The following is a 17,053-nucleotide window of genomic DNA, read 5'->3' on the forward strand; positions in this document are numbered from 1 at the left end:
GGCCGACCGAGTCTCTCAGGACCACAGGCCGACGCTCTAACCGCTGAGCCAAACCGGCCAGGGCTGAAATTGCAATTTAAAATACAAATTCTCACTTTGTAAGTTGAACTACTTTCAATTATATGAAGAGAAAAATTACTTTTGAATATAAATTTAAAATATATTAGAATCATTTCCCAACTGCATTTTATTTTGAGTTTTTGTAGAATCTTTTCCTATCGTTTTGGGTCTGGTTCCCCTCACTCCCCCCACTATATTTGGTAAAGCTAATGAGATTTTTCTGTTACATTTTAGAAAAGAAAGATGACTTTGACTGGGGAAAATACTTGATGGAAGGTGAAGAAATTGACCTTAGTCCAGATGTAGACACACCAGTAAGTAGCAGGAGTTTTATTATTGAAAATATAAGTACATTCTAAGTGATACAGATAATTTTTATTGGTCCTTCTGTCCTGCAGCAACTCAGCTAAAGCAGGACATTCTTCAGTGAACTAGAGTAGTTTATTATGGAAGATTTATTAAGACTTTTTATCATATCATTAGTACTAGCAAAGTGAATATCATTAAAGTATCCTTTAAGACATTTAGAAAGAGTTTCATTTGGTATAGTTGCTGCTTTCCTTCTGAAATTTTCCTAATCTTTTAATATAAATTGCTTCAGTTGTTATACCTCTCAGGGTAAGATGTATTTCCTTTCTGAATCAGAATTGGTCTGAAGAAAGTGAGGATGAAGATGGTCAACAGCCCTTGAGCAGAGAAGACTCTGGGATTCAGGTGGATAGGACACCATTAGAAGAGCAAGATCACAACAGAAAACCAGGGCCACGTGTTAGCTGGAAAGGTACGGTGTTCTTGAATGCTGGCATCCTTTTCTAATAGAAGAATTCTCTAGAAGGAAAGGCAAGCTTTGAGAATCAGTTCTCTGTCATTTAAGATATTGGTAAGCTTGCCCTGGCCAGTTTGGCTCAGTGGTTAGAGCGTCGGCCTGCGGTCCAGAGAGACCCAGGTTCCATTTCCACTATGGGCACGCACCTTGGTTGCAGTTTGTCCCTGGCCCTGATTGGGTTGTGGGGGTGGCAGCCAGTCGATGTGTCCCTTTCATGCCGATGTTTCTCTCTCTCTCTCTCCCTCCCACTTTATCTGAACAAAAAATGGAAAAATGTTCCACCCTGGCTGGTTTGGCTCAGCGGTTGGAGCGTTGGCCTGCAGACCAGAGAGTCCTGGGTTTGGTTCCCGCTAGGGGCACGTACCAAAAAAAAAAAAAAAAATTCCTCGGGTGAGGATAAATAAATAAAATCTTTAAAAAATATATTGGTAAGCTCTGCCATCTTTATAAAGCAGATCTTTTTAAATCGTTAGATCTTTCTTCTATAGTTGCCTGAGAAGTAACATATAGAATTAATGTTGGAACAGGATTTAGACTGCAGTTTTTTTCTTTTCTTATAGTTCTGAGATTTTGTTGGTCCTAAATATTTTTAGTTTATTTTTTGTTGGAGAAGGATTGCCTTTGCTAAAGTTGGTAACTAAAAGGAAAAGATCTATACCATTTTTCAGTTTGGTATCTGCATTTTCAGTTTTTGGTGAAGAACTATGAATTTGTAGAATCTAGAAAGAGCTGGAAGCAACCTTATAGATTAGGTCATCTAATCCTACTTCTCATTTTGTAGATAAGGAAACAGAGGCCCAGTTACAATGGTTTTCCTGTGGTCACACAGCCATGACACAGGCCCTGGGCACTGTATTTGAACCTAGCCTAGTGGACACAAAGTTGTTAATGCTGATTTTAGCCTCCTAATGATTTTCTGGTTTTCTTTTTTCTTTTCTTACTTTCTAGTTCTTGATTTGAACCTTCAGGGCAGAGTGTGGATTAATTAGCTCAGAGCACATTGTTGTCACTGGTTTGTTCAGGACCTTCAGTCTATTTCTTCTCTTCTGGTCTCTCATTCTCACTTCGTCCCCCAGTTACAGGCACTTGTTCTGATGGAGTGGATATCTGTGTTCCCACATATGTTAACTTTCTTATTAAGTTCATTGTGTGGGGTAGTGGGTTCTGATCTTAAATCACATACGGGTATGATGCTGTGTGTGAACTATGTTCCTCACTATATTGAACTCTGGGTAAAATCTGCCCATATTGCTCTGTGAACCTCTCTTCTGTTACTTCCAGCTGTTGTGGAGGATTCTGTACTGTGCACCCCACATTTTTGTTAGTGGTGCCCTGTGGACAGGCCCTGAGCTGCCTGCACCCCCTCTGCCTAGTACCCCACCCAGTGTGGACCTGGCCCTACTGGATAAGATCCTCCTCTCTGATTGGAGCTGCTGCTGTTTTCCTTTGCATTTCTGTGACTACACGGGTCCCTAGGTCTCCCAATCTTGTCTCTTCTGTGAAGTGCCTGTTGACATCTTTTGCTTGTTTTTCTTTCCCAATTACAGTTTATATTCGATATGATTTTGTATTAGTTTCAGATGTACAACATAGTGGTTAGACAATCATATACTTTACAAAGTGGTCCCCCAATATTTCCAGTGCCCACTTGGCACCATACATAGTTATTACAATATTATTGACTCCTTTGCTTATTTTTCTTTTGGGTTTCATGTCCTTTCTGCCCAGCCTCACCCTTCAGACTTTATTGGATGTCTAGATATTAATATTTGAGTTTTAGACATTGCAATTATCTTTTCTTAGTCACCTGACTATTAACATATTTGATGGTAGTCTTCAGTGTCATTTTTAAAAACACTATGTTGGTTTCAAACCTGTGACTTTTTCATGGTATGAGTAGTATATTTGGGTCTTGATATTTTTCTCTGAATTATCATTCTTTTTGCTTCTTTAATAGCTTAGATTTAGGTCTCTAGTGACTGCCAGGCCTAGTGTTACATATAAAGTGAGGTCCAGCTGATGTTTTCATGTCTTGAGCCAATTTTTCCAGCAGCATTTAGTCAATAGTTCATTCTTTCCATATTGCTCTGTGGTTCTACCATTATCATATATCAGTATGTATATTTCTGAATGTTCCATTCTCATCCTTTAATGAGAGTTTCTGAGGAACAGATGTTTTCCTTTACATGGCTTGGGGATACATCTCAGCACATAGAAAGAAGACAGTGTCCCTCACCTCCTTTACTCTTCACCAGAATTGGCTTAGCTTTCTCTGGACTTTTATTCTTCTATAGACATTTTAGAAGAAGTATGATAAGTTCCATTTTGTATATCCAGCTGGAATTTTTATTGGGATTGTATGACATTTATAGGTTTACCTTAGGGAAGATTTGACATCTGTACTATGAAAATACCTACATTACTACTAGTTTTTTATGTCTTACTGTAGTTAGGAAATTTTCTTTATATAAATCTTAAGTATTTGTTAATTTCTACAAATGTTAACAGTTTTTGTTGTGAGTGGCATCTTTTTTGTTTATTGTGTTTTGGAACACAATTGTTTTTTGTAAATTGTTCTTACATCCAACATTCTTGCTGTACTCTCATTTTAATTATAATAGTTTGTTTCATTGAGTTTTTTTTGTTTTTTTTGTTTTTTTATTTTATTTTTTATCCTCACCCGAGGATATTTTTCCATTTTTTTGTACAGATAGAGTGGGAGGGAGAGAGAGGAAGGGAGAGAGAGACAGAAACATCGACGTGAAGGGACGCATCGAGTGGCTGCCACCCGCACGACCAACCAGGGCCGGGGACAAACTGCAACCCTTAGCGGGAACCGAACCCGGGTCTCTCCAGACCGCAGGCCGACGCTCTAACCGCTGAGCCAAACCGGCCAGGGCTGAGTTTTTTTTTTATATAGAACAGCATTGTCTGCAGATATTGACAGTTTTATCTCCTTCTGCTGATTCTTATATGTTATGTCTTCTTCAAGACATGTTGACGGTGTCTCTTCTCTGGCCAGCCCTCTAGCCTGCAGAGGAAGCGGGCCGTGGAAGTAAGTAGGTTTCCTCCTTAGAGAGTCGCACCGGAAATTCCTTTGCAAAGTGTGGTGAACTTCAGTATAGGTTCTATACGTGGCCTTTATCAAATTGAGGTGATTTTCTTCTGTTCCTGTTTTTCTAGGAACCTTTAAATATTGAACTCTTTCTTTTTCTTTTTTAATTAACTTATTTTTTATTGTTGAAAGTATACAGATATCCCCTTTTTTCCCCCCATTGACCCTCATCCTCCTCACTCTGACCCCTCTCCTGCTTTCCCCAGTCTAATTAAAATGTTATTTTTTATTTGGGAGATAATCCTATCATTTCTCTCTTTTTTTTTTTTCTTACTACATTATTAGATTGGGTTAGCTATTTAAAAAATATTTCTTTCAATTTTTTTAAAATTTTATATTCAATATTATTTTTAGGTGTGTTGCATAGTGATTAGACCATACATATAACTTGTGAAGTGCCCCCCTTGAGTCTTAAATACATCTGACACCTACACAGTCAGTGCAATATGTTCACTGTATCTCCTGGGCTGTACTTACGTTCCTGTGACTACTCTGTAGCTGCTGGTTTCTGCTTCTTAGTCCCAACACCTTTTACCCAGCCTCCCAACCTCCCACCTGGCAGCCATCACTCTGTTCTCTGTATCTATGAGTTTGTTTTTGTTTTGTTCATTTACTTTGTTTTCTAAATTCTACATGTAAGTGAAATTGTATGGTATTTGTATTACTTATTTCATTTAGCATGTTGCCATGTTGTGAAAAATGGTAAGTTTTTATTTTTTTGTGGATGAGTAATATTCTGTTGTACACATCTCACTTCTTTATTTAGTCATCTATCAGTGGGCACTCAGGTTGCTTCTGTATCTTGGCAAGTGAGTCTGTGCACAGGCCCTTGAGGTGGGTGACTTGGTTTCTAGCAGACTCCCATCTCACCTAGATGGGCGGAATCCCCGCTGGTTTTCATGGGCGTATATTGTGGGGTCTCCTCTTCCTGGCACTGGACTGAGGGGCCTGGTGTGGGGCTGGGACTCCTGGCACCCCATGGGAGACCTGATTCTCAGCCGCCACATGTAGGTTTCGGACCAGCTCATTTCTCTGTCTCTGCTACTCCTACTAATTTTGACATGACTTCTTTCTGTAGGTCTTTTATTCATCTAGATTCCAGGTGGTTATCAATGGTGGTGGTTCTGTAGTTTAGTTGTAATTTTGATGTGGTTGTGGGAGCACAGTGTTTACCTACTCTGTCATCTTGACCTGAACTCGGGCTAGCTATGTCTTAATATTTATGATTTTAAATAAGTGATTATATATACAGATGTCGGGTAACAATCCTCACCTGAGGATATGTGTTATTGATTTTAAAGAGAGAAGGGAGGGAGAGAAAGAGAAATAGAAACGTCGATGTGAGGGAGAAACATCTGTCAGTTGCCTCCAGTACACCCCCTGACTTGGGATTGAACCTGCAGCCTAGGTATGTGCTCCAACCAAGGATCAAATCTACAGCCTTTTTGGTGCACGGCACAAAGCTCCAACCAACTGAGCCACCGCGAGAGAGCGAGCCTTTTCTGTTGACTATTTGGATGGAGTCATAAGTTCAACTTTTGTGGGAAAGTTGATTAAGTGTTTTTTTGTTGTTGTTGACTCATAACTGAAACCTATCAAATTTTCTCTAGTGGATGAGCCAGATGTCCGAAGCTGGCTGGAGCAGCATGTGGTCCGTCAGTACTGGACAGCTCAGTCCGCGAGGTTTCCTCATAGTTTGCATTTGCACTCCAATTTAGCTGCTGTCTGGTAAGAAGTTCAATTTTTCAGTTAATGTGTTAATAAAAAAAGCTTTGGCTGGGGACTGCCAGAGCTGAATCTTTGGTGGGCATCCAGTATGGGTCTAGGTTAGAAATGGAACAGTGAAGATGTAGGAAACCCCACCTCCCCTAATGTCCCCTGTTGCCCTCCAGTAGAACCTTTTCCCTAACACATCCACTTGTATGGAGTGGCAGTCGGAGGCTGCGTGGTACTGGTCAGATGGGGCACTCCTGCCAGAGGCCCCCAGCCTGAGTGGCTGTTGCTGGGCTGTCTCTCTCTGGCCTTTCAAGGGCCCTGTGCTGCCCCCAGTGAAGGCCTCTGCTCCACTGCAGTGCAGACAGAAGCCAGAGTGACCAACCTCAGCTGGGTGGGGGACAGAGGTATTTAAATAGCTTCCAATCAGGTGCTGTTGAATTGTGGGAGCTGGATGAGAACGAGACCCTCACCAACAAGTTCTGCAAGCATGAGCATGATGACGTAGTGTCTGTTGTTACTGTTCTGAGCTCTGACACACAAGCTCAGTGGTAGCAAGGACTTCTGTATCTCAACAGACGGTAACTGAATTCATACTAGGCTAACTCAGGGCACGTCACCTGGGTTGCTGCCTCTTCGCACAAGGACTCTGTATTTCTTTTTTTTTTTTATCCTCACCTGAGAACATTTTTCCATTTTTTGTTCAGATAGAGTGGGAGGGAGAGAGACGAAGAGAAAGAGAGAGAGAAACATCGATGCGAAAGGGACACATCAAGTGGCTGCCACCCGCAGGACCCAACCAGGGCTGGGGACAAACCGCAACCAAGGTACGTGCCCTTAGCGGGAACCGAACCCGGGTCTCTCCATACCGCAGGCTGACGCTCTAACCGCTGAGCCAAACTGGCCAGGGCTGTGTATTTCTTTTATGCAATAAGGACAATAGAATTTTACTGTGGGGTATTCCCTGTCCCAAGCCAGCATCACGGGTGGCTACCTTCCTATGTCACTGGCTTGGCACCCTCAGCAGAGTGAAGTCTTTGTCTTCAGTGTTGGGAATGGGGCTGTGTCCCTTGTGGGCACCAAGAGTTCAAGTTGTGTCCTCAGCTCACTGGGCTGGTGTTCTGCTAACACAGTGTTCCCTTCCTGGCCTCTGTAGGTGAACACTGCTCCCTTGCTGTGCTGCACCCAGGCCTTTCCAGCGTGTTTAGAAGTAGAGCCCATAGAGACTTTGTGAAAAATGCTGCTTGGTCCCCACTCAGTCACTCCCTGCCACCACAGTGGTCTGGAACCATATGGTCACACACTCTGTCGTGCCCACGGAGCCCGGACCTAACAGTGTGGCCAGGTAGATTGGACTTAAGACAAAAAGCAAATCCCCGTGAGTAGCCACTCCTTTTTCCCTGCCCTCTTGGTCTGTGAGACAACAGGAAGTCTTGTGTTGCTGCGCCAGATTTGTGTACTTACTGGACTGTCTCAGCCTGGGGACAGCTGGATTCTAGGATTTTATGGTCGTAGGCAAAAACATTTTCTTGAAAATGGACATATATGGGTGTCTCAGTATGTGTGTAGATACATAGTTTTTGCTGGTGAGGAATAAAATTTCATAGCACATCTTTCCCAAGTTCCTCCTAAAAAAAAAAGTTCACAAAGTGTTCTGTGCTCCCCACGTCGCTATGCGTGAGGAGTCAGCTGTGCTGGAAGAGGTGTGACGTGTGGCACTCCTGGGTCTGGGACATGGCTCACAGCACTCATATCATAGAGCTGTTCACCTTGGTCATGAGCAGTGCCTCCATTCACAAATGTCCAGCCCAGCTCACCTTGAAGGCAACGCAGGACACTCTCACCACAGGTTTGCACATCTCCTTGCCATTCGACTGAAAACAGAGATCCATTCTCTGGCTGAATAGGAATTTTGACCAGTCTGGCTGGTGTGGCTCAGTGGTTGAGCATCGACCCTGCATCCAGAAGTTGCTGGTTCGATTCCCGGTCAGGACACGTGCCCAGTTGTGGGCCTGATCCCCAGAGGGGGGCATGCAGGAGACGTCCATTCGATGTTCTCTCTCATCAATATTTCTCTCTCTCTTTCCCTCTCACTTTTTCTCTCTCTAAAATCAATAAAGGAAAAAAAATTTAAAAGAAAAAAACCCTGGCCGGTTTGGAGCATCAGCGATTAGAACATTGGCCTGCGGTCCAGAGAGACCCGAGTTCGGGGCGCGTACCTCGGTTGCAGTTTGTCCCCGACCCTGGTTGGTCGTGCGGGTGGCAGCCACTCGATGTGTCCCTTTCACGTCGATGTTTCTCTCTCTCTCTCTCTCTTCCTCCCACTCTATCTGAACAAAAAATGGAAAAATGTCCTCAGGTGAGGATAAAAAAAAAAGAATTTTAACCAGCCTGGTGTAGCTCGGTTGAGCATCGTCCCATGCACTGAAAGGTAACAGGTTCGATTCCTGGTCAGGGCACTTGCCCAGGTTGTGGGCTGTAACTGGAGGCAGCCAATTGACATTTCTTTCTCACACTGATGTTTGTCTCTCTCCCTCCTCCCCCTAAAATCAATGAAAAATAGCCTGGTTGGAAAACAGCCGTGTGGCCCAGTTAGTTGAGAATCCTCCCATGCACTGAAAGGTTGTGGGTTCAATTCCTAGTCAGGGCACATACCTGGGTTTCGGATTCGATCCCCAGTTGGCATGTTCTCTCTTTCTCTTTCTCTCTTCCCCCTACCCCCTTCTCTTCTCTTCTCTCCCTCTCCCTCCCTTTCTCTTTCTAAGCATATCTTCAGGTGAGGATTAAAAATGTTTAAATAAATAAAACTAATTTAAAAAAACAGTCAATTAAAGAAGAAGAAGTTTGGCTGATGCCTCTGTAACAGACTTGCAGAGAAATGTCTGCTACTTGTCCTACCTGCAAAGAGCCTGAGGCAGACCGGCCTCTGGCCCCTTCCCTGGACATAGAAGTCTGAATACTGTTTAAAATGAAGGATTTAAACTGTAACATCAGACTGGCTGATAAAATAAAAAGTTTAGGCTTTGTTGGCCTATCTTTTGGAAAAAATATTGTTTATGAACTTTGATGTTAGTATCTGGTTTGATTTGTGATTTAAACCAAGTACTTCCCTGAAATTTAAACTTTATGTGTTTTTAACAATGCTAATTGAACAGTTTTTAATTATTTTTATTTTTAAAATGAAATTATTATTATAACCTGTTCTCTAATTTCCCAAATTAATGGGTTGCCATAAGGCCATTTATTTGAGTTCCATTTCAGTGCACTTACTGCAAAAGTACCATTGCCATTTTGACAAAAAAACTATACATTGTTTAAATATTTGCCTAAATTAGCAATAAACATAGCATTTGGGATTGTTCTGAAAGTGCCTCTCCAGGAGTTCTTGGTGATGTGTGAACGTGAGTGTGGAGGGCTCACAGCCGTGTGTGTGTGTGTGGAGGGCTCTCAGCCGTGTGAGTGTGGAGGGCTCTCAGCCGTGTGAGTGTGGAGGGCTCACAGCCGTGTGTGTGTGTGTGGAGGGCTCACAGCTGTGTGTGTGTGTGTGGAGGGCTCTCAGCCATGTGTGTGTGTGTGTGGAGGGCTCTCAGCCATGTGTGTGTGTGTGTGGAGGGCTCTCAGCCGTGTGAGTGTGGAGGGCTCACAGCCGTGTGTGTGTGTGTGTGTGTGTGTGTGTGGAGGGCTCTCAGCCGTGTGAGTGTGGAGGGCTCACAGCTGTGTGTGTGTGTGTGGAGGGCTCACAGCCGTGTGAACGTGAGTGTGGAGGGCTCACAGCCATGTGTGTGTATTAGCTTATCTGTTAACTGGTTGAATTACCACTAAATTTGCATATACGCTTTGAGAAGTAATTTTGCTAAATGAGCAACCTTTTCATTGACGCTTGATATTTGCTTTCTAATAGGGACCAACACTTGTACAGCAGTGACCCACTATATGTTCCAGATGGTAGAGTTTTTGTTACTGAGACACAGGTTATTCGGGAAACCTTATGGTAAGTCCTATTAACCCAATTAATAGCCTAGAAGATTTTATTAGTGAGAAGCCAGATGTTTTTTAAAGAAAGGTGTTCAGAGGTTTTTCATATGCAAACCAGAAACAGGCCATTGGTGTCAACCCTAAGCAGTTCCTAGTGGGCACCTGGACTTGTACTGGGGGGCTCGGGAAGCCCAGACTGCATTGTCAGCCATGGAGATTGAGGTTTTGTTGTATTATTTTTAGTTTTGAAGAGTTTAATATATGATTTAATTAGATTAAACCATCACTTTTCTAAGTTTCCTAGTTTGCTGCTTAGTGATTGTAATAGGCAGAGTCTATCAATGAAACTTAGCCTGTGCCTCATACCTGGAAACCAGGAATCTAAGAAATTAGATTGTGTTCACACAAAAATGAAAATGAAAAGCGCAACATGTAGAGCTATCACTGCTGAGATTTCCAGGTTCTGGTCCTCTCTGCTAAAAGGTATAATAATATTAACATTCTTAAAAACAGGAAGATCTATTTGGACCATATCCTATGTGAGGAAATGCTTTGACAATACTGTTTTAAATTTCTCTCTCGGATGATATTGAAATATCTTGAGTGTTAAGATAATCAGATTAATGTCTTCTGTTTTGTAATTATCTGACCTCTTTGCCCTGTCCTCCCAATTCTGAGTCTTTTATTAGAATTTTTTTTTTAATATTCACCCGAGGGTATTTTTCCATTGATTTTCAAATGGGGGAGGGAGAGGAGGGAGGTGAGGGAGAGAGAGAGAGAAACATCAATGTGAGAGATACACATCAATTGGTTGCCTCCCATATGATCCCAACCAGGGCCAAGGATCAAACCACAACTGAGGTACGTGCCCGTGACCAGAATTGAACCCATGACCCTTTGGGTCTAACTGCTGAGCCAAACCAGCCAGGGCATCAATAGAATTCCTTAATCATTACTGTAGTAAATATTTTTCAAGACCTAAAATACGCTCTTTTTGTATTTCATTTCAGGTTACTTTCAGGGGTCACAAAGCTCTTTATATTTCAGTTGATAGATGGGAAGGTAACCGTGAGAAACAATGTTATAGTAACCCATTTGACACATGTAAGTTGTTGTATTTATTATAGTTACACTTAAATAATAGGGTTTCTGTAAACCATGTTTATATAATTTTATAAGTTTTCAATATTAAAACTATTAAGTATATTTAAGATTTAAAAGGCAAAATTAAGTTGTGTGTCCTAACAGTGCTTAGAGAATTCTTTAGTATTGTTTGTGATATTGTGTTTAGTTTTAATTTGTGTTTTTTCCTTTTTATTTGTCATTCTGTATTAGGAAAGTTGTATACTGTAATTTTTTTTTTTTTTTTTGGCCTGTAGTTCATTTACCTGAAATGTGTTTTCTTAAAAGTATAAGCCACAATTTCATATTCTGTTAATGTTCACACTAGCCTTTGAGACTAAATATTTGTTTTTATTACTTTGTCATCTCCTAAGCATACTATTCAGAACAGTCATGAAATAAATATTTCACAGTGAGGGGGTATGAATTTGAATGCTTGCAGAGACTGACTTTCCAAGGCAAGATTAATTGCAGTTTTTAATTTTCATTTCATCTGACCACAGAGTTGTTTGCAGTCAGTGCTGGAGCAGATAGCATCATATGGCCAGGTTGTGTTCCAGCTCCAGGAGTTCATCGATGATGTCATGGGGCACAGCTCCGAGAACGCACTTCCTGGGAACAGATCTGTCCTTCCAAAGTTGACCGACGCCCCCTTTCGAACTTACCAAGCTTTCATGTGGGCCCTGTACAAATACTTTATTACTTTCAAAGAAGAACTTACAGAAATTGAGAAAAGTATTATCAATAACGGTATTTAAATGTTCTTCCGTTTTACTCATAAGACACACAACATACTTTGCCATTTAAGTTGTTAATTGATATAAGGTTTGAAAATACATGGCAAATAAATAACTGCCACGAATACATTCATTTTTAAAAATTATTTTAAATTTATATTTTAAGCCTTCATATCTTTAAAAATTCAAATAGTAATGAAAAGTGGTAAAAAATTGTTCCTCCTACCCCAGTTGTGCAGGTGAGTATGCGGCTCCTCTCCCAGAGGCAGCCACGTCATCAGTTTCTGGTGCGCCCTGCCAGAGCGCTCTGGACACGAGTCAGTGCGTGTTCATGGTGCATGCCCAGAAGGTGGGTAACTGGTCCCTTCTAATTGTTTTTTATTTAAATTTTGAGGATTATTACCATATAAGTATATAAAGAGCCTCCTCTTTTTTTTTTTTTTTTTTTTTTACAAATTGAGTGCTTTATTGTATGGTGTATTTCCCTTTTGGTGGATATTTATTTTTAATATATTGACTTTAGGGAGAGAGAGAAATACTGATTTATTGTTCCACTCATCTGTGCATTTATTGGTTGCCTCTTGTATGTGCCCTGACCAGTGATCAAACCAGAAACCTTGAAGTATTGAGACAACGCCCTAATCACCTGAGCTACCTGGTCAAGGCCCCTTTTGGTGGACTTGCAGGTTGTCTCTGATCTTTTTTTTTTATCCTCACCCAAGGACATTTTCCCATTTTTTGTTCAGATAGAGTGGGAGGGAGAGAGAGAGAGAGAAACATCGACGTGAAAGGGACACATCGAGTGGCTGCCACCTGCACGGCCCAACCAGGGCCGGGGACAAACTGCAACCGAGGTACATGCCCTTAGCGGGAACCAAACCCGGGTCTCTTTGGACCACAGGCTGACTCTCCAACCGCTGAGCCAAACTGGCCAGGGCCGTCTCTGATCTTTTGCCCTTGCTAGCTGTTCTGCAGAGAGAACCACTTGTGGGTAATTCAGTGTAATGTGCAGCACGCTCTCTGCAGCAGAGGTCCTGAGTGGAGCTGGGTCGAGGAGGCTGTGATGGCATGTGTGATTTTTTAGATTCCACCACCTTGTTCAGTAGGTACAGATAAGTAACTTTTCATTCTTGCACGCAGGGTGTATGAATATCTGTTTCCTGACTCTTGCCAACAGTGTGTCATTAGACTTTTCTATCCTCACCAGGGTGAGGTGTGAAATAGTAACCCTGTTGGCTTCTGCTTCCCCACCTCTTACCTACGATGACTGCACAGAGTAGTGCTGAGTCCTGTTCCCATCACCCAGCCTCCCTAGGGCCAATGCCTCACATAACTACAGTCTGTCACCAAGACTAGGAAATTGACGTGGCATGGTACATTAAGTAGTATACAGTCCTGACAGTTTCACTAGTTTTTAATTTTTTTTTTTTATCCTCACTCGAGGACATATTTCGATATTTTGTTCAGATAGAGTGGAAGGGGGGGGAGAGAGAGAGAGACATCGACGTGAAAGGAACACATCGAGTGGTTGCCACCCACACAACCCAACCAGGGCTGGGGACAAACTGCAACCGAGGCATGCGCCGTTAGCGGGAACCGAACCCAGGTCTCTCTGGACCACAGGCCAACGCTCTAACTGCTGAGCCAAACCGGCCAGGGCTCACCAGTTTTTTAGGTACTTGCTTTTTTGTCTGCGGTGGGGGGAGTAATATCTGTGTATAGTTCTGTGACATTTTGTCACATGTGTAAATTCACTTAACCACCTCTGTGCTCAGGACTTGGGGCTGTGCCCTTCCCACAGAGGGACTTACCCTTGCCACCCCTTTGTAGTTAGTCACCCCTCCGCTCCCCTCAATGAACCAGGAGCCCCATTGTAGTCTGGGCACCCCCCCCCCCCCCGTGTAGTTTTTCTTAAATCCTCGCCCGAGGATATTTTTTCATTTTCCCTGATCTTTTGGGGGACAGAATGGTAGGGGGAGAGAAAGGGAGGGAGAAAAAGAGAAAAACATCAATGCGAGAGAGACACATCAATTGGTTGCCTCCCACATGACCCCCAACCAGGTCCGGGTACCAAACCACAACTGAGGTGTGTGCCCTTGACTGGAATCGAACCTGAGACTCTTTGGTCCACCGGCCGATGCTCTAGCTGCTGAGCCAAATGGGCCAGGGCTTTTCCAGTGTGGTTTTAATTTGCATTCTTTTGTTACAAGTGAGGTGGAGTAAGTATCTTTCTATAATGTATCTAGGAGTCATTTGTATTTCCTTTTCTGTCAGTTCCTTTATACATTATTTTTCTATAGGATGTACTTTCTTTAGGAAAATGAATCCCTTGTGACATGAGATGAAAACCCATCATCCTTCTGTTGGCTCTGCCTTTTCATAAGTAGCTGACCATTTATATCACATCTGAAGGCACATTTTTTCCTGGCTAATGAGTTTGGTTCCTTGCTATTTGCAGATACTACAATAACTCTTGCCATTGTGGTGGACAAGTTGTCGCCTCGACTAGCTCAGTTGAAGGTTCTGCACAAAGTCTTCAGCACAGGGATAGCAGAAGTCCCACCAGACACTCGGAATGTCGTGCGGGCGTCTCACCTGCTCAACACCCTGTACAAGGCCATTCTTGAATATGACGATGTTGGAGAAGCCTCTGAGCAAACCGTACGTGGGCCCTCATCTAGTCTGAAGTGTGTAGCTCCATTCTGCCCAGTCACAGGAGTGTACACAGCTGTCGTAGCTCTTGGTAAAAACAGTGCTGAAGTCATGGTGTGTCAGACACCCTGGCAGGGTTTTAAATTAGCTTTTAAATTATAATTGCATGATCACCAGAAAGATGAGGCAAGGACATAGCAAGATGTAAGAGCAAGATGTGAAAAATAGCTAACTTGCATAGATGTTTGCAGTAGCCTTTTCTTAAATAAAAATGCACATCTGTGAAATGAGGCATCTGGAGCAGTCAGATTCACAGAAACAGGAAGTAGGATGGTTGTGTGTAATCTAGGTGTGTTTCCTAGTTTGTTGTGCACCTTTTTGTTTTCTTACCATTTTAGTCCTGCAGTTCAGTATAAAGGAGGTTGATTTCTTTCAGCTATGCAGGTTTTTTTTCTTTTTTATTGTTGTTGTTTTTTTTTATCCTCACCCGAGGACATTTTTGCATTTATTTTCAAATAGAGCAGGAGGGAGAATGGGAGAGGGAGAGAGAGAGAAACATCGACGTGAAAGGGACACATCGAGTGGCTGCCACCCAAACGACCCCAACTGGGGCCGGGGACAAACTGCAACTGAGGTACGTGCCCTCAGTGGGAACTGAATCCAGGACTCTCCATTCCATGGGCTGATGCTCTAACCACTGAGCAAACTGGCCAGGACCAGCTATGTAATTTTTTTTCTGCTGGGAAGTAGAGTAGAATGAAATCAATTCCTCATTCTTACTGGATATTTTGCTAATTGCACTGTTGAGGGAGGAAACCCGTATTCTTGTTGTTCCTGGGTAACTATCATTCTCAGGAGGGTTCTGGTATGGACTACAGATAGATGAGTTTTTCATAAGGATCTTATAACATATGTTTTGGATTCTTAATTTCTTTGTTTCAAAAAACAGAAATCCAGTCACTTTTTAAAAGCATTTTCAGAATGTTTGAACCTCATTTCATGCAGAGATGAGGATGCTCTGAGTGTGGGCTGTGCATGCTATCTCCACAGGTCTCCCTGCTTTTCTCCCTCTGGGTGGAGACAGTGCGGCCTTACCTGCAGATTGTGGACGAGTGGATCGTGCATGGCCACCTGTGCGACTGCGCCCGGGAGTTCATCATCCAGAGGTGACTGCGGACCGCAGAGCAGCGGGCACACGGTGCTGGCTGGACCTTTGTCTCATTAGAATCAAGTGCCTCCATTAATTCCAGGTGCTGACAGAGTGTGGTCCCCATAGGCGAGTTCTGTTGTGGAAGACAGAAGGTCACAGCCCCAAAATCTCTTTTCCCAAGTTTTATGTCAGTTCATAACTTTCCTTTGCAAATTACATTAGTGAGTGATAGTTGTTGACTGGCTGGTCTGGTAAAATGCACACTGCTTTTCATAAAATGAATTCTGTTATCAACCAGTAGCTTCAGTCATTCCAATATAAATCATCAATAAGACAAAAGTATGAAAATACTACAGAATAGGCCTGTAATATATTTATTTCTCCAAATTAGCTACTCTGTGTTTTTGCCCTTCAGTTAATTGATTTTTCTGAATAGAATCATTAACCTGCCACGTAGAATCGTCTGCATCTGAACTCTGAAGTTGTGCACTGTTGTTAGGTGTGTGGTTTGATTGACAGCTGTCCTTTTACCTCTGCAGGAAGGCAGCTGTGAGTCCTCAGAGCTCTGGAAAGGTGGCCCTGTTTCCAGTGCCAAGAAAAAGGAGCCAGCTTTCCTTAAGTCAATCTCATGTCTCTTCTGTCCTGTTTTATCTCTCTGACATGAGAATTTTTGTAAAAATGGGATTCTGACTATTCTTAAATGGTGATGAGTATTTATCGTTTCATTAGTAAAAGCAGTCCAGTTAAGAATCTATGTGGAAAAAAAGATGTAAAGATTACCCTCACAGGAGATGAACAAATTAATCATATTTTGTTTAATTTTAATTCAGGAAACATTCTACTTAGATATTACCTCTGCCATTCAGAGTGTTTGTCTACATTCCACATTAAACTAAAGTCAGATAAAATCACCCCTGTCTTGGATGGACATTGCTTCATTTTAGCATTAATTCATGTACTGTGTTTGGGAATGTCTGGGTAACATAGCTAAGCTAGAACAGCTATGCTGTTGTTTTGAAAAATAAATTAACATTTAAATTCTTTTGACTCTCTACAGAAACAAAAACGTTCCCGTAAATCACAGAGACTTTTGGTATGCAACTTACACATTATACAGTGTATCAGAAAAGACAGAAAATGAAGAAAAAATGAGTGATAATGCCAGTGCAAGCTCTGGCAGTGACCAGGGGCCCTCCAGCCGACAGCACACCATGGTGTCCTTCCTCAGACCCGTCCTGAAGCAGATCATCATGGCCGGCAAGTCCATGCAGCTGCTCAAACACCTGCAGGTTGGGAACAGCACCGCTTGCCAGGCCACAGCCAGAGGTGGGGCCCTTCCTCATGCCTCTCCCTCAGCATTGGGGTGGTTGCTTTCTTCACTCTTGTCATCCAAGATACGTAATGATTTTGTAATTTGAAAATCATCAAAGCCTTCTAGTTACATGGAAATTAGCACCATGATCAAGTGAATAGATCATGCTGCTCCTGATCAAAAAAGGTTGTCCTCCTTGGAAATTAGGCAGTGATGTAAGTTCCACATGCTTTTTTCTTATTTTTGATTCCTGAGGACTGGTCCTTTAAAAATAATTCCCTGGTGTCCAGCTGGTGTGGCTCAGTGGTTGAGCATCAACCTATGCACCAAGAGATCGCTGGTTTGATTCCCAGTCAGGGCACATGCCTGGGTTTCGGGCTCGATCCCCAGT

At 42.5% G+C, this 17,053-nt stretch overlaps 1 protein-coding gene and 1 pseudogene across 5 annotated transcripts in view; both read left to right on the forward strand.

Annotated features, from left to right (window-relative positions):
• TUBGCP5 (tubulin gamma complex associated protein 5) overlaps positions 1-17,053 on the forward strand; it is a 73,501-nt gene that overhangs the window by 27,485 nt on the left and 28,963 nt on the right. For all 5 annotated transcript variants that reach the window (XR_004961997.1, XM_036281568.1, XM_036281571.1 and 2 more), the window contains 9 exons: positions 295-374; positions 706-841; positions 5,612-5,729; positions 9,616-9,705; positions 10,700-10,793; positions 11,315-11,561; positions 14,007-14,209; positions 15,251-15,366; positions 16,408-16,676. Coding sequence is in view for 4 of the 5 variants with exons in the window: in XM_036281568.1 (XP_036137461.1) it covers positions 295-374; positions 706-841; positions 5,612-5,729; positions 9,616-9,705; positions 10,700-10,793; positions 11,315-11,561; positions 14,007-14,209; positions 15,251-15,366; positions 16,408-16,676 (1,353 nt within the window). In the remaining variant the exon portion in view is untranslated. The remainder of the gene's footprint in view (positions 1-294; positions 375-705; positions 842-5,611; positions 5,730-9,615; positions 9,706-10,699; positions 10,794-11,314; positions 11,562-14,006; positions 14,210-15,250; positions 15,367-16,407; positions 16,677-17,053) is intronic.
• On the forward strand, positions 5,861-9,705 carry LOC118643470 (annotated as a pseudogene).

Source organism: Molossus molossus, unplaced genomic scaffold, assembly GCF_014108415.1.
Source record: "Molossus molossus isolate mMolMol1 unplaced genomic scaffold, mMolMol1.p scaffold_m16_p_39, whole genome shotgun sequence".
NCBI lineage: Eukaryota > Metazoa > Chordata > Mammalia > Chiroptera > Molossidae > Molossus > Molossus molossus.